Source organism: Canis lupus, chromosome 21, assembly GCF_003254725.2.
Source record: "Canis lupus dingo isolate Sandy chromosome 21, ASM325472v2, whole genome shotgun sequence".
Lineage (NCBI taxonomy): Eukaryota > Metazoa > Chordata > Mammalia > Carnivora > Canidae > Canis > Canis lupus.
The window spans coordinates 25,932,333-25,958,408 of NC_064263.1; the positions used below are offsets into that span (position 1 = coordinate 25,932,333).

The following is a 26,076-nucleotide window of genomic DNA, read 5'->3' on the forward strand; positions in this document are numbered from 1 at the left end:
CTCCAAAGGCAAAGGAAACAAAGGCAAAAATGAACTAAAGGGACTTCATCAAGATAAAAAGCTTTTACACAGCAAAGGAAACAGTTGGCAAAACCAAAAGACAACCTACAGAATGGAAGAAGATATTTGCAAATGATAAATCAGATAAAGGACTAGTATCTAAAATATATAAAGAATTTATCAAACTCAACACCCAAAGAATAAATAATCCAATGAAGAAATGGACAGAAGACATGAACAGACATTTCTCCAAAGAAGACATACAAGTGGCCAATAGACACACGAATTAATGCTCCACATCACTCGGTATCAGGGAAATACAAATCGAAACCACAATGAAATACACCAGTCAGAATGGCTAAAATGAACAAGTCAGGAAACAACAGATGTTGGCGAGGATGAGGAGAAAGAGGAACCCTTGTTAATTGTTGGTGGGAACGCAAGCTGGTGCAGCCATTCTGGAAAACAGTATGGAATTTCCTCAAAAAGTTGAAAATAGAGCTACCCTATGACCCAGCAATCACACTACTGATATTTATCCCAAAGATACAAATGTAGTGATCTAAGGGGGCACATGCATTCCACTGTTTATAGCAGCAATGTCTACCTACAATAGCCAAACTATTGAAAGAGCCCAGGTGTCCATTGACAAATGAATGGATAAAGAAGATACAGTATATATATAGATATACAATGGACTACTAGTTAGCCATTAAAAAAAATGAAATCTTACCATTTGCAATGACATGGATGGAACTAGGGGATATTATGCTAAGTGAAACAAGTCAATCCAAGAAAGACAATTATCATGTGATCCCATTCATATGTGGAATTTAACAAACAACAGAGGATCATAGTGGGAGAGAGGAAAAAATAAAACAAGACAAAATCAGAGAGGGAGACAATCCATAAGAGACTCATAATCATAGGAAACAAACAGGGTCACTGGAGGGAAGAGCGGGGAACAGGGTAACTGAGTGATGAACATTAAGGAGGTCATGTGATGTAATGAGCACTGAGTATTATTTAAGACTGATGACTCACTGACCTCTACCTCTGAAACCAAAAATATATTATATGCTAATTAATTGGATTTAAATAAAATTTTAAAAAAAGGAAGTTTAGAATAGGGTGCTTGCTTTGGCCACACATATACTAAAATTGGAACAATACAGAGAAGATTAGCATGACTCCTGCATAAGAATGCCATGCAAATTCCTGAAGTATTCCATATTTTTAAGAATGAAATCTTGCCATTTGCTGGGACATGGATGGAGCTAGAGAGTATTATGTTAAGCTAAGTAAGTCAGTTAGAGAAAGGCAAATACCATATGATTTCACTCATATATGGAACGTAAGAAACAAAACAAATGAACAAAGGGGGGAAACCCTCAAGAAACTCAACTATAGAAAACAAACTGATGGTCACCAGAGGGGAGGTGGGGGGGGGATGGTAAAATAGGTAATAGGGATTAAGGAATACACTTGCTGAGATGAGCACCGGTGTTGTATTAAGTGTTGAATCACTATATTGTACACTTGAAACTAACATTACACTGTATGATAACTGGAATTTAAATAAAAACTTAAAGATTAGTTTACAGTAGGGAATCCAAAGCACCCCTAGAGCAGGGAAAACAATTCTAGCTGTCATTTCTTGAAGACCTATTGAGAGCCAGGGACAATGGTGGTCTACATATGATCTCATTTGACACAGGCAATCCTCTTGAAGGTAGACAGGAATAACATTCCTTACCCAACTTCCCCGCATGCAGGTGTCATGAGATGCGGTGCGACAGCCCACCTGAAAACCCTTTGAAAATAACACAAGTGAGAAAGCAAGACTAGGACTTATCTGTTTAACTGAGAGGAAGTCTGTGTAGGAAAATAAAGAGAATTGCTATTACAGGTATACTGGTTATCCTAGACAACTTTTTTGAAAAGCTGCCCCAGGTTAAAAAGAGAATAGGCTAAAAGAAGCATACGTTTCATAATAGGCTTTCTGCTGAAGATCCCTGAAACTGCGCCGCATATGTTAACTAAATTTGGCGGGAGGATCTGGGATTCGAACATTAATTCTAATCTCCACGTTCCACTCAGGCATTTCCCCTTTTACCACGCCCCCTCACTCGAACTCCACTTCCCAACATGCACCAGGCTCCTCTAAGTCGGCCGTCTTTGTGACGCGAGTTCCATGGCTTCCTGGGAAATGTAGTTTATTTGTTCTCCAGCTGCGGAAAAATCTAAGGCTGTGGACTACCACTCCCGTGAAGCACTGCAGAATTCCACCGCGTTCGCGGCGTCTTCGAACGCGCCGCGGCAGCCATGTTGGACGCGGCCAGCCTAGGGGCCGGCACCAGGGGGTGATGGAAGCAGCTATCAGGATGCTGGGGTCCCTGGTATTGAGGAGAACAGCGCCGGCGCCGCGGCTCCTTCTCCAGCTGCTTAGGTCCCCATCGCTCCGGAGTCATGGAAGTGCCTCCGGCCAGAGTGTGATCACTGCGGGCCGCGGGGAGCCGCAGTGGCCGAGGACGGCCGTCTGGGGGCGCCCTGGATCATCGCCAGCCTTTCTCACCGGAGAAGGGGCAGCCACCTGGGGGCGCCAGGGAGGACGCCCGGACACCCAGAGCCTCGAAGCCGCAACGTGGGGACGCCTTCCTAGCCCAGAAGAAACACTCCCGGGACAGGACAGCTGGAACGGGGTCCCCAACAGGGCCGGACTGAGCATGTGGGCCCTGGCCACGGCGCTAGTGGTTCACTGTTACAGCAAGAGCCCGTCCAACAAGGGTGATTATCCGGGCAGTCTGGGTTCGAGGAAGACAGAGGCGGGAGGAATGACCTGACTTATCTTTGGAGGGCAAGAGTTGCTTATAGATTTAGACCAGCAGAGCTTCAGTCCTGAGGGACCCAGACATCGTCTGGTTACCGGGGCAGGGTGGTGAACTGGAGAGCTCAGTGCCTCTGAGTTGTAGAACTTCCTATCATAGGTCACCTCGTTTCTTTGGTCATTACTTTGTCCATCTGTACAATGGAAACGTTGGATGAGACATCTAAAATTAGAGCATGGTCCTTTTATGCTCTAATACTCAGCCCGGCCAAATTCCTCTCTTAAGAGGTCTCCAGGAAACCGCCATGTGTTCTAATGGCAAGTACTAGATAGTTTAGAAACGTTTTTCCCCTAAGGTGGCCTAAGAAAGGAAGTAGAGACCTGGTTTCAATGCCAGCTTTGCCACCGCTCACCCCTTGCTGCTCCCTGGTTTCAGCCCCCCCCCCCCCCCCCTTTACACGGTAAAGAATTGATTTCTCAGTACTCTTACAGTGCTGTTGTTTTGAGTCTTGGAGTTCAGCAGCCAGGGGGCTGCTCATCAGACTCTTCAGGGGTTTCGTTGTCCGTGGTCTCAGGTGTGAGGTGATCTTGCCAAGCCAGGCTGTTGGCAGGAAAAGAAATACAAGGAAGTTGGATCCTTAGAGACCCAAAGTAACCATAGGGGGTGGCAGACCCAGTTTGGCATCTCCCCTGCATGCGTGGAGCTGAGGAGGGACTGGGAAAGCAGGCAGAGAGCCAGATTTCTGGCCTGTATGAGTCCAGCCACTCAGATTCTCAGCTATTCCTCAAGGGGGAAGGCTGGGAAGCATGGTGTTCATAGGTTCCATGCGTCCCAAGCTCTGAGACTTGGGAGCAAGAGTGGGGACTACCTTGAACTTAGTTTATTTAGCAGGGTGTGGCCAGCTGTAAAGGAAGGGTCCTGAGTTGGAAGTAAGGACCTCTGAGATCCTGTTCCGGTTCTACCCCTAACTCCCACTGTGGCTTTGGACTCTTGCTTCTCTATCCTCATAGGCTGTTTGTTTCCTCATCTACAAAATAATGAGTTGAAATAGACTCTAAGGGCTCTTCTAGCTTAGGCGTGCTGTAATTCTATAACTTTGAGCATTTTTTGAATACCCTCTGTGAGCCCAATTTTGGGAGGTGTCACAAAGTCATTTAAGGAGACCATGCAGGCAGTTAGGCCTGTGGTTCTGGTGAGTGGTCTGACAATGTGTTGGGGGATTTGAGGGCCAGCAGGGTCACGAAGGCATTCCTAGAAAATTGGTGGAGACCCCTGGAGGATGGGGAATTTGAACTTGAGTTCTGTAAGATGAAGGAAGAGATGAAAAGGAGAGTGACATTGTGAGCTCTGTGAGAGCAAGAAATGCAGCTTATCTTTTTTTCAGGTTGATACAAGTTCCTTCCCCTAATGCTTTCAACATCGTTTGTCCACCATAGCATCTGGAACTTAGTAGGTACTCCATAAATGTGTCTTGAGTTGGATTGTATTGCATGCAAAAGCTTCATGGATGTGGGAGTCACAGGTCAGTGTGGTGTGTGCAGAGGCCAGCAAAGTAGCCAGCCTGGTTGGAGGACAGGGGGTCTTTGGAATGAGATGAGAGCAGATGGAGTGGGGCCCAGATGTCAGACAGGATGGTTTTTGGAGGGTTTGGAATTTCTCCTGTAGGCAGTGGAGAGCCATGGAAAATTCATGAACAGGGAATGTCCCAAGGCTAGTATGTTTCGATGATTTGGGAAGGTGTTCAGGATCTTGCCTTAGAGGTTTCTAGGAGCTCCAATTTGTACTTTTTCTACTTACTAAAATAGGTAATGACCAAACCCTGATCACTTCCAACCCTTCAGACTTTGCTAGCCTATGCTATACCCTGATTTGGAGTTGTAAGCTCAGGCCCTTTGTACATTGTGGTAGAAACTGTACCATGTAGGAGCTGGAGGCCCTGGTTTTCAGCTCCTTCCTCATTCCCCCAGTGACCTTGCCAAAGCCACTCGTTTCTGCAGAGTGAGGGAGGAGTGGATACAGTGATCTCTGAGGAAGCTTTGTTCCTCTTCCAACTGAAGGCTGGCTGAGCATCCTTGGATGTGTGCTTGGAGAACCGTAGGGGAAGATAACAGGAGAGACCTGACCCTGGAGTCTAGGCTGACAGGTGGGGTGGAGACACTAATTTTTGAACCACAGATCTGGTTTGCATATTCATGACATGGTGGCTATCTTATTATCCCTGCTCTTCACATAAGGAAACTGAGGCTCAGGAGATTAGATGAGTTGGCTCGGTCATACAACAAGTAAGTGGCAGAATTGGGGTGGGAGTTCAGGTCTCCATATCCTGCTCTTTCTACCCTACTGCAATGCCTCCTCTCATGTTTCACTGGATGAGTCTCTTGGCTGGACTGAGAACTCTCTGAGGCAGTGCTGGGTATGAGTCTCCAGTGTTCACCTAATGGAGCTCAGAACCTTGCTGGGCATATAGGGCTCCATGGGTATTTGAAAAAAATTTGCCTCTACTATGGAGTTTTTCTGAGCCGGGCAGTTTTTCTTTGTGGCCACAAGGTGGTGCCAACAGCCTGTAGGCTGCTCAGGCTAGGCCGGGCTTAGCATTGCTTTTCTGCTAGGTGATTCCTAAGGAATTGCCACCCTCTGCTTTGGGTCTCCCTTTTTCTGAGCTTGGCACTGAGGAGTTGGCAGATTTTTCAACCATCATTTCATTTCCTCGGCATCCTGTGAGGCTTGCAGGGCAAGAATTACTGCGTCTACTTATAGTCCTGGAAGCTGGAGTTGAGAGGGAAAAGTGCTGCCACAGAGCAGGAAATAGGGGCAGGCTGTTGGAGCCAGGCCTCCTGACTCCTTGTCAAGACTCTTAACTCTCAGAGGAGCCCACACCCCTGCCTGTTCCACCCCATTCTGTTCTTGGTGTTGGGTTGGTGACTTGTGATACGAGAATCAAAACTAGGTTGAGAGGGACGCATGGGTGGTTCAGTGGTTGAGCGTTTGTCTGCCTTCTGCTCAGGGCATGATCCTGGAGTCCTGGGATCGAGCCCCACTTTGGGCTCCCTGCGTGGAGCCTGCCTCTCTCTGTGTGTCTCTCATGAGTAAATAAATAACATCTTAAAAAAAAAAATAGGTTGAGAAATCAGTTGGGGGAGAAAGTGGGACAAGGTAGGGGAATGATTAATAACAATGACAGCCATGTGAAACGTATTAGTCTGAGCTTTCTAGCTAATGAGTGAAGGGATTCATCTATCAAGCATTTGCCATAGGCTATACATAGTTGCTAGCACTTTACCTGGATCACCTGTATGATAAGAGTTACAAGATTAGGGTATGTAATGAATGTGGAGGACAGGTTAACAGTGGATAGCATGCAGGCTGGGGATGATTAGCTTTCTCTTAATATACCTTGGCATCATTTTTCTTGTTAAAGCCATGTTTCTTTTCTTTCTTTTTTTAAATGTATTTTTATTGGCGGGGGGTGGGGGGGAGAGAAACCCAAGCAGACTCTGCACTTAGTGTGGAGCCTGAAGCAGGGCTCAGCCTCAGAACCTTGAAATCATGACCCTAGCTGAAACCAAGAGTCAGATGCTTAACCGACTATGCCACCCTGGTGCCCTAAAGCCCATGTTTCTCAAGTGCTTCCATTTCCATTGTTTTCCTGGGCCCCCCATGCAGCTCTGATGGTAGGTCTTGGCCAGGGATCTGACCAGTGCCCCCTTTCTTTTCAGATATAGCCCTGATGGAGGCTGCTCGTGCCAACAATGTCCAAGAAGTCAGCAGGTGAGTGTTGGATCTCCAGGACTTGCTCTCTCCCACAAGAGGGCCTGAGCTGGGTGAACCCATTCCTCCAGTGGTGACTGCCTTAGAGGAAATACTCATAGTAATCTGGGAAGTGAACCCTGTAACTTCCCTATAGTCACAGTCACTTGGGCTCCAGGTCAACCTTTAGATTTTTTAAGATAGGAAGTCTGCCCTGTGTCCCCTTTTTTCTTGACCCCAAACATCTCTGGATCCTTCCACTGTCTTGTTCTTAGCAGGACATGGTGTAGAGTCCCTTCCACATCCTGTGGGTTCTTTACCGAATCTTCCCATTTGTTCTTATTTCTTTGTGGAACTGGCCATGTGTTATTGTTTGTTGCCTCCTTGGAATACAGGTGGGAACCCATGGAAAGGTTTGGGGATTTAGGAGGGAGCTGAAAGAAGCCTGTTAGGTCTTCTGAGGCTAGAAAGATCTGCCCAAGGGGTTGGGGTGCACATGCTGGACTCCTGCTCAGGAGCTAACTGCATTCTTCTGGCCTGGCTCAGCTGGGCCGCTTAGACCACTGGTAGGTTGGATCTGAGGTTCTTGGCAGGGACAAGACTTAGGTTGGGGCTTCGCCTGGTGCCAGGGCTGGGCAGTCTGTGTCCAGGATAGATGCTCAGACCGAGGCCAGCATAGGGCATCAGTATGGGCCTGTTGGTTAGGGGCAGAGGTTTTATTTTTGGTGAAATTAGTAGCCTGCACTGGGCCTCATCTTGACCTTTTTTGGCCCTTTGTATAAAACGAGGGGCCACAAGATATCCTCTCTTCTTGCTACCACATCCACATTTTAGACAGGAAGTCCCATGTTTTGGGTGGCTACCCCGCACCCATTGCCACATTCTTGGTGCTCCTCCTCACTCTAGCTGCCTGCACATTGAAGAAAGTGTTGAAAGTCAGCTGCAGGCCCCACCAAGACTTACGGCTTTGATTCCCTTTCATTTTATCTGCAGCATTATTATTGATTCTCAAGGGTGCTTTTGAGTATTAATGTTCAAGGCTTAGTTTTTAATAAACCACTTTTGGAAGTATGGGCTGGGAGTTGTTTCGTAGCCAAATAAATATGATGGAGCAATAGTTTAATAAACATGCAATGATGCATCTTAAAAACCAAGCACAGATGTCAGCTTGTTGTTATAAGAGCCATTCATAACTGCCAGCTGTGCGTGGCATCTTCATTTCCCCAGAAACAGCTGAGGCTCGCTTCCTTACGCTGCAGTATAAGAGAGTGAGGGGGCAAAACTGACTGTGCCCCCTCCCCTCAGGCCTTTGCTGACCTTTAAGTCACCTGTTGGTGATTGGACAGCCTTCCTGCCGAGGACTGCCAGGCTGCTACTTTCCTCTGGCAACCCAGTTTAGGTGGTATATTTGCAAAGCAGCAATGCTATGAATCTACTTTTCCATCACCCTGGGGAGGCTGAGTTTACCCTATTCCATTGAGCCCCTGAGTGTTGATTATTTTAGCTCTTTCAAATACAGTGTTTTTCTGATAGCAATTAAACACCTGCCAAAAGAATGCAGAAAGTGATTGGATTTGTGGTATGTGTGATGCAGAACATTCCTTCTCACGCGTGTGGATAGCATTTGTAGGGGCCTTTCACGTGTATCTCTAGTTCTTTTCTCCTGCCTTCAGTTGTCTCATTTCTTTTGGTCATGATAACTCAGAGTCTCCCTTCACCCCTTTTAAGGGAGTCAGAGATGAGCAAGGCACAGATCCTGCCTTTCAGCACAGCAATCTTATTCTTACTCTTTTCACCTCCTGTGTCCCCCTCCGTCCCCCCGACTCTGAGGCAAAAGGTAGCGAACAAACTGAGCAAAGGCAGGGAGCAGGAGGTGCTGGGCCCAGTGTCATGTTGGTGCTGCTGAGGTGGTACATGTTCAGCACTGCAAGGGGAGAGGTGGAGGATGGTTTAAGACAAGCCAATGTGCAAGGTTTATTAAAATGCCTATGGTAAGGAGTGTTGAATTGTTATCCTATAAAGCAGTGATGAGACATGGAAGGTTTTTGAGCAGGGGAATGACCCAATTAGGATCATTCAGAAGGGTGAAGAATAAACAAGTAGGGGAGAAGCTATTTCTTTTTTTTTTTTTTTTTAAGATTTTATTTATTTATTTTTTATTTCTTTTTTTAATTTTTATTTATTTATGATAGTCACACACAGAGAGAGAGACAGAGAGGCAGAGACATAGGCAGAGGGAGAAGCAGGCTCCATGCACCAGGAGCCCGATGTGGGATTCGATCCCGGGTCTCCAGGATCGCGCCCTGGGCCAAAGGCAGGCGCTAAACCCCTGCGCCACCCAGGGATCCCTATTTATTTATTTATGAAAGACATACACAGAGAGAGAAGCAGAGACATAGGGAGAGGGAGAAGCAGGCTCCATGCCGAGAGCCCGATGTGGGACTTGATCCTGGGACTCCAGGATCACACCCTGAGCCGAAGGCAGATGCTCAACTGCTGAGCCACCCAGGTGTCCCGAGAGGCTATTTCAATAAGACAAATTCAAGGTGATGAAGGCCTGAATTAGGACATCTTTCTTTCCTCCTCTCCCAGAAGAGTTCTTGCTTATGAGTGAATGAATGGGCTTTTACTGCGTGCTGGAGATGGGAGGTGACCCAGGCTTTGGTCTCAAGGAAACAGACATGTAACCTATCAATTACAGTTTTTTTCTGCTAACAGAGCTAGGCATACAGGTGGAGGTGGGGAGCCTGCCTATCCTTGCTAGAAGAACAATTCTTTTGAATTCCCACAGCAGGTTCTTACTCAGCTTTTCCATGTCCTAGACTGCATAGGTGCTTCATGCTGCTCTTAGGTTCTTCCTTTGTGTCCTGCTTTTAGCTCTGCTAAGCTGACCTGCCTATAGCAGGATAGAGTCCCATTCTCAAATAAAAAAAAAAAAAAAAACTTAAACATAGCTTGTATTTGGTTAGGTCACCATGTGTATGATCAGTATGGTCTGTAATATCAGCATTTGGTATAAAACTCAGATCTAGTGAATAATATTGTCCTCTACCGTTCTTTCCCTGTTGCCCTCTGTGGGCCTCTGTGTATCTCTGCCTTGATGTCCCCTAACCTTCCTTAGCCCTAAAGCCTTGGGAAAGCTCTGGATAGTGAAGGCCAGCAGCCTGAGGTTCTTCTGCTCAGAGGGGAAGTGCTTCATCCTCCTCTTTAAGGATTCTCTGGAATCTGAAGTTCCTAGGTCCTGGATATGAGTCCTCTACACACACACTACCCGTCTGTACTCTGTACTTATTACCCCCTGCTTAAATCCTTTCACACTCAGCTCCAGTGCTGCAGCCCTTATGAAGCCTTCCTTGATTCTTCTCACCTGGCTGTGATTTCTTCTTCCCTTGCTCCACATCTCCCTTCTTTTCTGGGAGGGTATGAAGGTCATCTGAAAAGGGCCAAGTCTGCCTATGGCAGAAGAATAATCCTTTTCTAGAAGAGAAGTTGGAGATTAGGGAGAGAATCAGGACTGATTATCAGGACTGAGGAGGCACTCAGTCCACGAACAGGAGAAGCAGCAAGGGTCCTTGCTGCTCAAATCAGGAATCCTTAGAGACAACCTTTTGAGACAATCAAGCCAACAGCTCTGGACGGTCACCCTGATATGGGGGCACTGTTGACCTGCTTTATGTGGTGTTCGCTAACTGCATGTAGTGTGAGCCTGCCTGGCTGGAGGAGCAGGGCAGGATCTGCCACTCACCACATTCTGTTCTTGATATTAAGAAGGTTGTGAGCTAGACTTCACATTAAACTACTGGATTGTGTGCCTCCCCACGCAGGGACAACTATTTCCCCACATCTCTTACTCTATTCACCAGCACAACAGAACTTGAGGAAAGTTGCTTTTTTACTGACTTTTCAGCAGACTTGAAGCAGGCTGTCCAGAGGCTTATTTCCATACTTCCATTGGCTATTTCGGAGGGAGGCTGAGTCCCTTCCTCTTCCCTTCCTTCTCTCCTTTTTCCCTGTGGCAACCATTTCCCCCCTCCTCCACCAAGGCACTTAAACCTTGTTAGTGTGTGCAGCTCTGACTCCTCGGGAGTGGAAGCCCTGTCCTGGGGCCCCTATCCCACCTGTCAGCATCACGAGCAGGTGGCCCTACTCCTGGGCTTAGCCTATACCCAAGCCTGGCTCCTGGATACAGGAACCACTCACCCGAAACCTAGGGCACAGGGCAGACTAAAGGCACATCTGTCCAGGCTTGGGCTGAGCCATGTGAGGAGCTATCAAGGCCAGGAGAAATGAGGCCTCCTGTTCTCCCAGTGGAGATCACATTTCCTTCAGTACAAACTTGAGTGAAAGACAACACCTCTACCCATTTCCCTTCTCCCAGCAGGGAGTTGGGCCTCTCTGCTGAGTGCATAACTCAGTTGTTCATCAGCCCAAACATTCTATAATGAAGGAACCCTGGTGATATCAATCTTGAACTTCAGACTGCCTGCCCTTTCCAGTATTCATTTGATCATGTGACAAAATTTACTGAGCACCTGTCATATGCTGGGTTCTGTGCTTGGCACCAGGGACATCTGACCAGACATGATTCCTGCCCTTCATGCAGGAGACTGGGGAATACTGTGGCAACATTGTGTAATCAGTGCTGTGAGACAGGAACCCAGAAGATGCCCCTGAAGAGTCTGGGAGACCGAAAGCATCCTAGAGGAAATGGCTTCAAATATCAGTAGGGTTTAGACAATAGAAGGGGAAGGCTTTCCAGGCAAAGGGGGCTGCATGAGTGGTAGCACTGAAGCAAGAAACAGCCTAGGATGTGTGGTGTGGAGGGGGGAATTATACATTATCTGTTTTTTTTTTATATAAATTTATTTTTTATTGGTGTTCAATTTGCCAACATATAAAATAACACACAGTGGTCATCCCATCAAGTGCCCCCCTCAGTGCCCGTCACCCAGTCAACCCCACCCCCTGCCCACCTCCCTTTCTACCACCCCTAGTTCGTTTCCCAGAGTTAAGTGTCTCTCATGTTCTGTCTCCCTTTCTGATATTTCCCACTCATTTTTTCTCCTTTCCCCTTTATTCCCTTTCACTATTTTTTATATTCCCCAAATGAATGAGAATTATCTGGTATTGCTTGATCACAGTTTGAGGCCAGGAGGAACTAGAGAGAGGGAGGGACCTGGCTATGGAGGGCATTATCCGTTTGTCCCTCAGTCATTCATCTGTCCTGCCTGTCTTCTTTGCCTAGCCCTGAGCTGAATTTGCTTTGGTGGCAACACCATGAGGAAGGAGAAGCAATTCCTGCCCTGGAGGAGTTCATGAACTCCCCAGGGGAGGGTAGAGTACATGAGTCAAAATTGAGAGCCAGCAAAATATAAGGCACAGGTTGCCTAACTTCTATGAGTGTAGGTAACATGGAGATAATACCTATAACCCACAGAGTTGTAGAGTATTTGTTAATGACAAAAATAATACTTCATTTGACCAAGGTTTATGAGTGCTTATTAGGAGCAAGGCGTTGTTGGGCTTAGTGCTGGAAATACAGTGGTGAACAAGATTGACACAGTCCCTACCCTCTTGGTACTTACAGTCTAACTAGGAGCCAGTGACTAATTATGTAGACATAATTTTGTACTTCAGAATGAAGTGCAGTTTGACTTTTCAACAAATGGTTGTTGGGACAACTGGATATCCACATGCAAAAAAATGCTGTGGAGGCCTACCTCACCCATACACAAAAATTAACTCAAAATGGATCATAGACATAAATATAAAAGCTAAAATTGTAAATCTTTGTGACCTTGGGTTGGGCAAAACTATCTTAGAGCATCAAAAGCACAAGAAACCAAAGGAAAAGATAGATAAATTGGACTTCATTAAAATTGAAAACTTGGGGCACCGGGGTGGCTCAGGTGGTTAAGTGTCTGCCTCTGGCTCATGTCATGGTCTCAGGGTCCTGGGATTGAGCCCTGTGTTGGGCTCCATGCCCAGTGGAGAGTCTGCTTCTTTCTCTCTCACCCTCTGCCCCTACCCCCACTTGTACTCAAGCTTTCTCTCTTAAATAAATAAATGAATTCTATTTTAAAAAATTGAAAATTTTGTGTTCAAAGGACACCTTCAAGAAAGTGAAAAGACTCTCCCATAGTGGGAGAACGTATTTGCAAATTATGTATCTGACAAGAGATTTGTACTCAGAAAATGTAAAGAACTCTTTAACTCAATAATAAAAAGATAATGTAGAAATGGGCAAAGAATCTGAATTGGTATCTCTCTAAAGAAGATACTCAAATGAGCACATGATATTGAATATACATAAAGACACTTAACATTTTTCATCATTAGGGAAATACTAATCAAAACCACAATGAAAAAACAACAACAACAACAACAAAAAACCAATGAGATACCACTTCACACCTATTAGGATGGCTGTAAGCAGAAAGATGATAGTGTTTCTCAGGATGTGGAGAAATTGGAACCCTCATGTATTTCTGGTGGAGATGTGAAATGGTGAAACTACCTTGGATAAGACTCGGCATTTCCTCATTATATTAAATGTAGAGTTACCTTATGGCCCAGCAGGTCTGCTCTTAGGTACATAACCCAGAGAAATGAAGACACGAACATGAATGTTCATAGCAATGTTATTCATAATACTCCAAAGAGGAAAACAACCCCCAAATCCATAAATGTTTGAATGGATAGATGAAAATAATACAGCCGTAGAGCAGAATATATTATTCATCAGTACAAAGGAATGGAATAGTGCTATATGCTACAACATCAGTGAACCTTGAAGGTATTATGCTAACTGAAAGAGGTCAGACAAAAGACTACATATCATATAATTCAATTTATATGAAGTGTCCAGAGTAGACAAATCCATAGAGACAGAAAATAGATTAGTTAGTTATTGGCAAGGACTGGGGAGGTTGGGGTTGGGAGGGAATAGGGAACGACTGCTAATGAGTCCAGAGTTTCTTTTGGGGATGATGAAACTGTTCTGGAGTTAGTAGTCAAGATTGTACAACTCTGAATATACTAAAAACAATAGAGTTGTACACTTTTAATGGGTGGATTATATGGCATGTTAGTTATATCTTCACAGTTGCTTAAAAAATAAAGTACAAAGCACTTGGAAATCTAACCTTGGATCTGGGAGGGATGGAGGAAAGAGTATGTATCAGTAAGGGAAAGCACTGGAGTACGTGGGATTGAAGTGAGCTCTGAAGGACGAAGTGAAAGTTGGAAGAACTTTCAGTTGGAGGGAACAGTAGGTGGAAGGCCTGGAGGAGTCAAGAACAGATAGATGTGAAGAAATCATGCAGTGAGAGAAGGCCAATCTGACTGGACTATAGAGAGTAAGGGCAGGGTGACATGAACTGCAGCTGGAGAGTTAAGCAAAGACCATACCACACTGGGTCTGTAGTCATGGTGATGATTTTTATTTTTACTAAGATCACTGAGCATCCACTGAAGGATTTTAAGCCTGTGTGTGTGTGTGTGTGTGTGAGTGTGTGAGAGAGAGAGAGAGAGAGAGAGAGAGAGAGAGAGAGAGAATGAGAGAAAGACCTAGTGACATGATCTAGATCTGTAACTTTCTCCAGATTTCTCCAGAAGCTGCATGGAGAATAGATTGATAGAGAGCCATGGTGGGTGCAAAAAGACTGAAAGCTGTTGGAATAGGCTAGAAGAGAGGATGTTGGCAGGTGATGACTTGGACTACGATGTCAGCAGAGATGGAGGAAGTAAGCTAGACAGCACTTGGTGGTTAGAGGGGTATCAGTGCTTGATACGTTGTATGTACTAATAAATGAATGTTAAAGGAATGGATAGAGTTGGATATCACTGATTAGGGAGAAGAAGGTGTTAATGAATTTCAGTTTTTTGGCCCAATCACTGTGTAGATGCTATTCACTGAGATGAAAGTGCTAGAGGAGAACTGGGTTGGGGGGAAATGATTATGAATTTGGTTTTAAACATGCTAAATTTAACATGCTAGTGAGATACTCAAGTGGAGATGTCTACTAGGCAATTGAATGTATGTGTCATTCATACCCTTTCCACTGTATATACCATGCTATCTCTCAAAAAAAGAATCTCAATGATCACTTTAGAGATTGTTTTGTTATCTTGTCTTGATTTCTAGTTTCATGGTTTTAGAAAATTAAGGAGTTCATACATACCAGCTCAGACTTGTTTACTAGATGCCTTGAAAAAAGGTCTTATTTGGTTTACAGTTCAGGAAAGAAGAAAGGGTTAGATTTTCTTGAGTGTTAAACACATTTGTTCTAGTTTTACGTTGATGGCTTGGTTTGGTTCTTGTCCCTGGATGCCCCAGCTTGGGGCTTGAGGCACTTGATGTCCCTATGCCAGGACTAAGGTGTCCAGAATGTGCTCAGCTACAGCATAGGTAAATGTTCTGCACATTGATCCGGGGATTTTATCTAATTAACAAAAACCCTGGCTGGTAAATACATTTGGCTGTCTCGGGTCCTCAGAGAGGCTGTCTGTTTATTGATTGTAGTATCATTTTGGCTGGATGGGAAGATATTAATGATGGCATCAGAGCAACCAAACATCCAGTTCTTTTAACCAGTAAACCAATGTCCTTGTGGTGTACAGTAGATTGAAACAAAAGTTTTATTTTAGACCAAAGATCAAGGCTTCTAAATTGATGCTTGTTGTGAGAGCTCCATAAGATCATCACACTGGTTTTTGAATGCTAGGGCATAACGCCCATAGGCTTTTTGAATACTGGGATGTTGGAAGGCAGTATAATGTTAATAGAAAGAATACAAGATTTTTAGAATGAGCAGATCTGGGTTCCACTTTGGACACAGTTACAAACTGGCTCTGGGACCCTTAATAAGATTCAAAGAGTTTCCCTCTTTGAATCTTAAGTTTTCCAAATCATGTTAATGGGGGTTCCACTGAGAACTTTGAAATACAATTTCCAGTGTTCAACCCTGCAGAGAAAACCAAGTCCCTTTGGAAAGATCCAGATCACACACTGAAACACTAGGCAAGCAGCTCTGCAGAGATGTATGACTGGGTCTTTGCTTACTTGTTTCCTGGCTGGAGGGGGGGACTGGATTGACAGCTTTTTCTGAACTTCATAGGTAGGTGAGTTGTGGAAGCAGCCAGTCAACTGCACAGAAGCCCAGCAGAGTTGGGTGGTTGGCCAAGCACAGAAGCAGAGAACAGCCAAGGCCTATATGGGGGGTGGGTTGGGGTAGGGGGGTGGCTTGTAGGGAAGGGGATGTCACTGAAAGGGATCCCAGCCTTGGGATGGAGCCTCTTGTGTTGGCCTTACTGCTGCTTGGCTGTGTGGCCTCAGTCCCTTAACTTCACTAAGTCCCTTAACTTCTTCAATGGCCTAGTTTTGAAGTATCTTTTTAATATTTGTCAGACCACCCTCCCAGGTCTTGGGGAAGGTTCCAGGCAGGTGAACTCTTGTCTGGAAAATTACTCATCCTGTGGGGCATCAGTGTTATGTCTTCAGGAAGGCTTCAAGTGCCCTTACCCTCCCAGTACTTGTAGGTTTCCATAGCACCCTAAACCTCCTCTGTGACAGCACTTAATCACCCCGTATTGGGATAAGTTATTTGTTTTCTTTCCCTCCAACAATACTCTGGGTTTTATAGATGGCAGACCATTGCTTTTATTCATTGCTGTTCATGTAGATAGTTAACAAGTACTTAATTGAATATTGCATAAGTTTTTTTGTAAATGATAAAGAGCTAGGCAAATGTTAATAGTTATTTGCAGTTATAATAAATCTATAAACAGAGAACTGACCTCTCTTTCAAAAAATAAAAATGGAGCATTAGTTCTTTTATTCATTCAAAAAAGTGTCTACTATGTGCTGGCACTTTGCTAGGCCTTGATGGATCAGCGGTAAGCCAGAAATACAGGCGTCACCTCATGGAGCTTTGAGTCAGCTCAACATGTTGATCATGCAAATGTAAAATTACAAAAGAAAGAAAGAGATTATAGCTGTGACAGATGCTTCAAGGAAGGGTAAAGAGAATCCTAGAGCCTCTAGTGGATTTCTTTTGGTGAGGAGTTAACTCTGATGAGGAGTTAACTTAGGTCGAGTTAGGGCAGAAGAGCTTTTCTGGCAGAAAGAACCTTTATTTACAAAGACCTAGTGGAAGAAGGAAGGATGACAAGTGTGAAGGGGCCTGCAGCTCAAGGGTGTAGTGGTGGGGATGGTGGTGCCAGAATAAATGTTCAAGGCCATAGTAAGGAGCTTTGTCTTTATTCTAACAGCAGCAGTAGTTGATTTGGTGGTGGTAGTGGGGGGGGGGTTGTTGGGTTGACATGATCAGCAACCTTTCTGATCTGAGAAACATCAGGAACCAATCTGAATGTTACCAGCTTGTGTGTGCCAGGATCTTCTTTGGCACTGATCCAGCCACTGAGGTAGGGTAGGTCACAAAGCTGCAGTCCCCAGGGTCCCGCAGCAGGGGCAGCAGTCAGGCTTTGTCTCCCCAACAGTATTGCTGTGGCCCCTCAGTGCTGCTTCTTGAAAATCCCAGCTCAATCATCACCATAGCACAGATCCTATCAGCTTGACTAGAACCAGTTGGATTTTTTTTCCCCTGAGGAATTTTCCTAGAAACTGAGGGAGAGAAATCCAAGTATACTGAAAATGGTCAAGCTCAGTGTGTCACTGGGCTTAATGATACTCACTTTAGCTTCTTCTTCTTCTTCTTTTTTTTTTTTTTTTTTGTATATATTTTTTTTATTGGAGTTTGATTTGCCAACATCTAGTATAACACCCAGTGCTCATCCCGTCAAGTGCCTCCCTCAGTGCCGGTTACCTAGTCACCCCATCCCCTTGCCCACCTCCCCTTCCACTACCCCTTGTTCGTTTCCCAGAGTTAGGAGTCTCTCATGTTCTGTCACCCTCTCTGATTTTTCTCACACATTTTCTCTCCTTTCTCCTGTAATCCCTTTCACTATTTCTTATATTTTCCCGAATGAATGAAACCATATGGTTGTCCTCCGATTGACTTACTTCACTCAGCATAATACTCTCCAGTTCTATCCACGTTGAAGCAAATGGTGGGTATTTGTCATTTCTAATGGCTGAGGAATATTCCATTGTATACATAAACCACATCTTCTTTATCCATTCATCTTTCAGACACTGAGGCTCCTTCCACAGTTTGGCTATTGTGGACATTGCTGCTATAAACATTGGGGTGCAGGTGTCTCAGTTTTTCACCGCATCTGTATCTTTGAGGCGAATCCCCAATTTCACTTTAGCTTCTTGCCTCACAGTTCCTGCTCTGTCCCTGTCCTGTTTAAAAGCTTTCGCAGGAAATCTCACTTTAAAAAATCTCACATTTGAACTTTGAGGCTCTTTTACACCCTCGTTCCTTCCCTCTCTTCCCTTCTGAGTTGGGAGTCCCAGGTCCAGGCTCCCTCCTAAGGCAACAAGTGATTCTCCCATAGGACTCTGTCAGTGGGTCTGGCAGAAGTTCTCTTATCATTGGCAAGAATCCCAGTGATAAGGACTTTGGAGTCTGAGAAGGCAAGGTTTGATTCCCAGCTATGAGTCTGAGAAAACAAGAGTTGAATTCCAGCTGTGCCATTGGTCAGCTCTGTGACCTTGGGAAAGTTGCCTAACCTTTTCTAGCTTAGATTCTTACTCTGCAAAGTGAGATCATGATTGACCTACCTCACACTTTTGTTATGAGTAGTAAATGAGAAAATTAAATGAGAGAAACTACTTAGTGCTTGCGATGCTTAGTGCATACTGAATGCTCTGTACATGGTAAGTTTTGTTACTAAATGTTGTTAATTACACTAGGTTTTTGCCCCATCACTAGAAAAATAAGTTAAGGTAATGGATAGAATTTCTGAATATTCAGTTGTTACCCTGTATGTGTTTGTTAGCTTTTACTGTGAGCTTTCAGAGATCTCCCATACTAAAGAACCCAAGGCAAATGAATAGTAAGTGGGACAAAAAAAAACAAAAAACAAAAAACAGGCAATTATGCTTAGTTTTACTCCTTTTTCTAGAACTTACATATATTAAGAATTTTATTTACTTTTGATAGGATCTTTTTTTTTTAATAATTTATTTATTCACACATGAGAGAAGTAGAGACATAGGCAGAGGGAGAAATAGGCTCTTTGCGGGGAGCCTGATGTGGGACTCAATCCCAGAACACGGGAACTACAACCTGAGCCAAAGGCAGACACTCAACTCTGAGCCACCCAGGTGCCCCCAACCATTTTTTTTTTTTTTTTTTTAAGATTTAGTTATTTATTTGAGGGAAAGAGAGCACGAGCAGGGGGAAGGAGCAGAGGGAGAAGTAGGCTCTCTGCTCAGTAAGGACCTGCACCAGGACTCAATCCTGGGACACTGGGAACATGACCTGAGCCAAAGGCAGACTCTTAACCAACTGAGCCATCCAGGATATTACTTTTTAATGGCATAATTTTTCATGCATATGATTTTTACATGTATCAGTACATGTGCTATAAAATGTTATAAAATAATACTTTAATAATAACATTGTTAAATATTACAGTGACTGATGTTTATTGAATACCTTTTTTGAGACAGATATTATGTGAGGCTTTAATCACTAAATCCTCATAACTCTGCAAGTAATAATAGCCCCATTTCACAGACATTGAAACAGAAATGTGGATTACTTGAGAAATTTGCCCAAAGTTGCCCATTTGGAAGTGGCATACCACTTCAATTTACAGATGAAGAGGCCCGAGGCAGATAGAGGCTTCCTGGGATCACAGTTTCCTCAGCACTCTTCTAGGCTCCCGTTTCCTGTTGAGGAAGTGTTTTCTAGCTAGAGGGAGAACCCCTTCTGTCTGCCTTACTGGGAGTCTACAAGGTTCCTGAAGAGAAACTGATAGATCCAGACCCCTTATCCGTCTTCCCCTCTGCCCTTCACTCGACCCTGCACTCCCACCAGCCAAGCCTGGCCTTCCCCTCCATCCTGAAAACTCTATTCCAGTTAGACTTGGCTTCTCACTGTCCCAGATATGCAGCTTACTCATCCTACCTGGAAGCCTTTGCGGTGCTTTCAGCTCCACCTCGTCCTGTCGAGATCCAGTTCTTGCTTCATCACCCACCTCAAGCCCTTTTTTTCCAGAAAGCGCTCCCTCACTGGTAATAATAGCTGTTCTTTATTAGATACCCACAGTATGTGAGGCAGAATACTAGACACTCTATGTGTATTATCTTCCTTTCTTGCTCTAGTATTGCAGAACAGATTGTGTTATATCCATTTTCCAGATGAGAAAACTTGAAGCTCAGATTCAGTGCTTACTACCTCACAGCTAGTAAATAGTGGAGCTGTGTGATTTAAACTGAGACCTATAGGAGTCCAAAGTACTTGCTTTTCTCACTGCAGGTCACTGCTTGTTCTAGCCCATGGTGAACTTTCTTGTCCGATTCCCACAGCCTTAAAGTCTCTGCCATACAGTATCACGTTGAGTTTTCACTCCTTGCCTCTCAGCCCTGTCTCCTCACCTAGGCTGTGCCATCACAGCAAGGTGGATCACCTCCTCCTGCCTCTACCATACCTAGTCACACAAGGCTGGCTGGGCACGCAGAAGGCACTCAGTACAGAGAGAGTCTGGACGGTTGATTGATTGGTGGAATGAAACCCTGTTTATTCTCCAGAGGCTGCCCAGCAGGAGGGCACAGCAGCTGGGCAGGCGGGCTGGGCTCCCGGCCCTCAATTCATGTGGATGGGAGGTCCAGGAAGGCTGCCTCAGAATCCTCTCTGAGGCTGAGCCGAGGCTTCCATCTCAATGCCCTTTTGTTTGGGGGGGGATAGCGCCCCGGCCTCCTGGGAAGTCTGTGTGTTTGACCAGCTTTTACAGATGGACAGTGAGTAGGGACAGGATATAAAGCACAAACAATTGGGGGAGGCCTCTGAATTCCCAGGGATTCAGAGTCCAGCAGGCAGGGCAGGATCCATTCTAGAGCAGGTGACACTTAGTTACAGCTTTTGCACAGGTAGACAGGATCCAAGGCACTTTGGTCTCTTCCCTCCCCCCCCCCCCCCCCAAGAGGTTTTTGCTGGGCAGCATCCAGCCCTCAGTTGAGCTTCTCTACGTATGAAGCCCTGTCTGCCTCCTGAAGTTGATAAGCAGACTCTGAATGAGCAAATATTCATTTGTTCTTTTATTCTTTTTATTTTTGAGATATAATCTATATACCATAAAATATACCCTATTAAAGGGTACAGTGGTTTTTGGTATGTTATAAAATTATGTGACCATCACTACTATCTCATTCCGGAACATTTTCATCATTCCCTCACCCCAAAAAGACCTTAGTGCCATTAGCAGTCACTCTGTTTGTCCCCTCCCCTCAGACCTTGGAAACTACTAATCTACTTTCTCTCTCTATGAATTTGCCTATCTGGACATTTCCTAAATGGAATCATACAGTGTGGTCTTCTGTGACTGGCTTCTTTTATTTAGGGTTATGTTTTCAAGATTCATCCATGTTGGAGCATGTATCAGTACTTCTCTCCTTTTTATGGCTAAATAATATTCCATGTATAGATATACCACATTTTATTTATCATTTCATCAGGTGATGGATGTTCATATTTTTACTTTTTGGCTATTTTTAATAATTTTGCTCTGAACATTACAGGTTTTTATGTGAATGTACATTTTCATATCTGTTGGGTAGATTCCTAGAAGTAGAACTGCTAGGTCATATGGTAACTCTATGTTTAAATTTTGAGGAGCTGCCAGACTGTTTTCCAAAGTGGCTGTACTATTTTACATTCTTATCAGCAACGTATGAGGGTTCTGATCTCTCCAGTCTTTGCTAATACTGTATGTTATTATCTATCTTTTTTATTACAGCTATTCTAGTATGTGTGAAGTGGTATCTCATTGTAGTTTTTTTTTTTTTTTTAAAGATTTTATTTATTTATTTATTCATGAGAGACAGAGAGAGAGAGGCAGAGACACAGGCAGAGGGAGAAGCAGGCTCCATGTAGGGAGCCCGACGTGGGACTCAATCCCAGGCCTCCAGGGTCACGCCCTGGGCTGAAAGCGGTGCTAAACTGCTGAGCCACCCGGGCTTCCCCTCACTGTAGTTTTGATTTGCATTTCCCTGATGGCTAAGGGTCTGTCCATTGAGCATCTTGTCATGTACTTACTGGGCCATTTGTATATCTTCTTTGGCATTTATTTATTCTGGTTTTTGGGCATTTATTCTTAAGGCCCATTATAAGCATTATGCCCCATTTGGCATAGAGGAAGAGCATAAACATGTATCATGATGACCTATGCCTTTCAAGAACTTGCAGTCTGGTAAGAGAATTGTAATTAGTATGTAAGAATAGTTAAGGCTTGGGACGCCTCGGTTGCTCAGCGGTTGAGCGTCTGCCTTTGGCCCAGGTCATGATCCTGGAGACCCAGGATCAGGTCCCGCGTCGGGCTCCCTGTGTGGAGCCTGCTTCTCCCTCTGCCTGTGTCTCTGCCTCTCTCTCTCTCTCTCTCTGTGTCTCTCATGAGTAAATAAATAAAATCTTAAAAAAAAAAATAGTTAAGGCTTCATAGACAAGGTGGCGTTTAGTCTGGGCCTGGAGATAGGTAGTATTTGGATATAAGGAACTTAGTGGAAAGACTTCCCGGACATTTGGAGTAATGTAAGCAAGGAAGTTTGTAATTAGAAAAACATTTTATCTTGTGATGAATTCTGAAGCAATATGTGTAAAAGCACTGGCATAGTACTTGACACATCTCTCTCTCAAATAAATAAAATCTTTTTAAAAAAAGAGAAAGTTGTGGGGCTAATGTGAAGACTGCCATGAAGAAGAGAAGGAATGGATTGGGCCTTTCTTATCTTCAGTCTAGGAGAAGAGGATCTCTTCCAGGGGAGAAGGTTCTAGAAGGCAGAACTAATCAAAGAGTATCTCCCTCCCTCAATCTGAGGGATTGAGGATCAATCCCTCCCTCCTTTCCACTTAAGGCTTTTCCTTCTTTATCACTTTTTGTCAGTTTATTAGTCCTATTACATTCCTTGAGCATGCTGGCCTTAGGCTAAATGTGGGAAAGAAAGGAAAAAATGGGATATGTGCCCTGGAAGGCAGTGTTGGTTCAGCAGAGAGAGCATGGGTCCTGGTCCCAATCTGCCACTTACTAGCCAGTCACCTTAAGCAGGTCCTTAACTAGTCACAAGATCAGATGAGATCATAAATATCAGGTGCCTGATACATAGTAGGCTGCTCAAGGAGTGTTGTTCTTTTGACTCCACCATTCAAGAGCTGTCCACCCCACAGAGAGCCAAGTATGCTATGTGCTCACTGACCCTGTATGAAGAGCTCTTAGAGCATTTGTGATACTTAAAGCACTTATTTGCTTATTTGTCCCATTCTCCCAACCCCAGTTCAGACTAGGAGCTCCTTGTGAGCAAGGTCCATGTCTGTGTTATCTCTGTACCCTTAGTGCCCAGCACAGAGCTTGGCTTGAAGAAGGTGCTCTGTAAGGTTTGTTACTGGAATGAACCTGGTTTTTGCCCCTACCAGTTTATGGGTGGGTGGGTAGGGGGCAGGTATTTTAATGGCTTTGCACAGTCCGGTCTTCACTGAAAAGCTCGTGGGGTTCTGGAGCTTGGCAGTGGTGGCTCAAGTACCAACCCTGTTTGAGAAGTTTGAGCCACTTCTGTGTCTCACTGCCATACTGTGACACGCTTTCTGGCAACCCAGCCAGCTGCCCAGCTGCTCTCTGTAGCAGCCTAGAGTCCTGCTGTGTGGTGCCAGTAGGTGGCGCCCATGGCCCTTCCCCACACTTCAACTGCCTAGACGGGTCTTTTCCTTGTCACCAAGTTACTAGGGCAGCTGCTCACTGGGACATAGCCTATAGCCCTGGGCATTGGTACCCAGATGAGGGTGCCCTGGGCCACCCCCACCCCCTTTCTAGCCTTGTTTTGTTACTTTTCACGTTTTACTGCATCCCATCCAGGACACACATAGCTTGGGGAAACAGATGTTTCCTCAAGAGGATCCTAGAAGGTCAGGGGAATTGGTATTTCTGCCTGTCCTTTCTGGCACAGCTCACTACTCTGCCTTCAGGAAGTTGTCCCTGTAGTTCTGTTGCTCTGACCTATACTCACATGGTACTTTCTCCAGGATCCTTGCGTATATTTTAGCTGTTTGCCCCGTGTGGAGCTAAATAGTGAATGACTTGAAGGCAGGGACATTTTGGAACTCATCCTGCTCAGAGTCCTATCTATATATATAATAAGCACAGTCTCATTAAAAGTTTGTGGAATGAATGGGTGAATAATAGAAAATGGGTTCCTCAAAAAGTCGTTATCCAAACTGAAGGACATTCACAAACAAACTAGCCTTACTTTGCAAAAGTGACAGAATTATGAAAATCAAACAAAGGTTAAGCAACTGTTTGGTTCTAGATGAAAGGGAACTGAAGACACATGCAATGCCTGATTCTAATATTGATCCTGGCTTGTATCTGGTTCGTGGGGGAAATTGCTATAAAAGGATACTATTAGAATAGTGGACAAAATTTGAATTATTAGGTAAAAATATTTTATCAATGTTAAGTGTCCCAGATTTGATCATTGTTGGTTAGTGGTTATGTAAGAGAATAGCCTCACACTAGGAAATATGTGCTGAAGTATTTGGGTATAAGGGGCATAATGTCTGAAACTAACTCTCACACGGCCCAGGAAAAAATAGAGAAAAGGAGGGGTTAAGCACAGGAAGCAAAATGTAATGAGAATCTGAGCGAAGGACAGATCTGAGGTTTTTTGTGTTATTATTGTAACTGCTCTGTAAGCTTGAAATAATTTAAAAATAAAGTTAAAAAAATAATCTTTGCACTTTAATGTGTTGTCAAGTTCCTACACTTGATCTTAGCCAAGAGGCTGAGAAGCGATAATGTGTGTCAGGTTCCTGCTAGAAACTGAGAGATGGGACTGAGAGATGGGACAAAGAATGGTCACCCAGCATTAGACTTCATTCTGTTTAATCCAGCACTATTCAGTGACAGGCTGATACAGTTCCTCTGCTGTGTGCCTTTGAACAAATAGAACACTTGTGATAATGACAACTAATGTTTATAAAGTGTAAATGCTTTGCATACATTATTCCTTTGGTTATGCTCAGCACCCTTGTTAGGTAGATCTGGCAGGCTGATAAGGTAAAGTGACTGAGCTTCAGAGAGGTTAACATAACCTGCCACAGTCACACAGCCTGGAAAAGACAGAAAGATGCAGGCTCATATCCAAATCAGTCTAAGGCCAAGGCTGATACTTTGTGAACCTCCATGTTGTATTTGTAAAAGGAAGCATTGGACTGATTGATCTCTGCAGATCATTCTTCATATCTAGAAATTTAGAAATCATAAAACCTTATGTAATAGGAAAGAACTAGTTGTGAAGCTTGCAGGTTGCATAAATGCCCGTCGGTCTCCTCCCTCACTGCTTACCCACTTCCCTTTGGAGTAATTTGGATATGGCAGTGCTGGAGTGGGCCATCTCCCTGATAGGGAGAGCATCTGGAGAGCTTCCTAGAGGAAGAGTCCCAAGAGGGGCCTTGAAAGAGTGCGTAGTTCAACTGGCAAATGCAGAAGATGCCTTGTGTTTGTGGCGTTAGAGCACCAGGAACCTGCCTGAAGTTGGCTGACTGGAGCTGGGTTCTGACAGCAGCCTTCTTCCTCCCTTCCCCTGCCCCTCTCAGCCCAGGCTAACTGGGTAGATAAGGCACAGATGGAGGCTGTGTGTGGATTCTAGCCCCAGGCGCCTCTGCTTCTGCTCCGACAGCCTGGCCTGGTGCTGTTATTACTGTAAACAGGACCTTCTGCGAGGCTCCAGCCAGAGCCCTTTGCCCAGATAGTGATCATGATTGAGTCTGCATGGCTCACTGCTTCCAGGCCTCTGATGCAGGTGGGCCAGGACTCCCTACCCTTCAGCCCCCTCCCCAGCTGCAGCTGAGAGCTGGTTAATGCGAAGGATCCGGAAATCAGTTGGAACAATGCACGATTGAAGTTCAGTGGCCGCTTTGTATTGATTGGTTATAAAGAAAGAGGAAGAAAAATCAAGTGGTACCTCCCTCCTCTGCGTGGAAGAGCTGGTTAGCCAGAATAACTCAAAACTGCCCATATCCCTATCTGAGACTCTCTTCCCTCCTATAGCCTCAGCCCAAGGAGTTGTCTTTGGAAGTTTTGCTCATGCCTGTGTCAGGAATCCACTTCTCAAATTTTAACATTATACATATTTAGAATCCTAGGATTTTATTTTATTTATTTATTTATTTATTTATTTATTTATTTATTTATTTATTTTTATTTATGATAGTCACAGAGAGAGAGAGAGACAGGCAGAGACACAGGCAGAGGGAGAAGCAGGCTCCATGCACCGGGAGCCCGATGTGGGATTTGATCCCGGGTCTCCAGGATCGCGCCCTGGGCCAAAGGCAGGCGCCAAACCGCTGCGCCACCCAGGATCCCCATATTTAGAATCCTA

The 26,076-nt window shown here is 44.6% G+C and overlaps 1 protein-coding gene, 1 non-coding gene and 1 pseudogene across 6 annotated transcripts in view; 2 read left to right on the forward strand and 1 right to left on the reverse strand.

Moving 5' to 3' along the window:
* The first annotated feature begins 1,129 nt into the window (after positions 1–1,129).
* On the forward strand, positions 1,130–1,238 carry LOC112667995 (U6 spliceosomal RNA). The gene has a single exon (XR_003141376.3). It is a non-coding gene; the product is annotated as a U6 spliceosomal RNA (small nuclear RNA).
* A 1,035-nt stretch (positions 1,239–2,273) lies between these two features.
* CLPB (caseinolytic mitochondrial matrix peptidase chaperone subunit B) overlaps positions 2,274–26,076 on the forward strand; it is a 142,049-nt gene continuing 118,246 nt past the window's right edge. For 2 of the 5 annotated variants that reach the window (XM_025459142.3, XM_025459140.3), the window contains exons 1-2: positions 2,274–2,787; positions 6,545–6,596. In XM_025459142.3, the coding sequence (XP_025314927.1) occupies positions 2,367–2,787; positions 6,545–6,596 (473 nt within the window). In that variant the 5' untranslated portion in view covers positions 2,274–2,366. The remainder of the gene's footprint in view (positions 2,788–6,544; positions 6,597–26,076) is intronic. The other 3 variants (XM_035703750.2, XM_025459138.3, XM_025459139.3) reach the window with 3 other exon arrangements.
* LOC112668019 (U2 spliceosomal RNA) lies at positions 24,385–24,489 on the reverse strand (annotated as a pseudogene).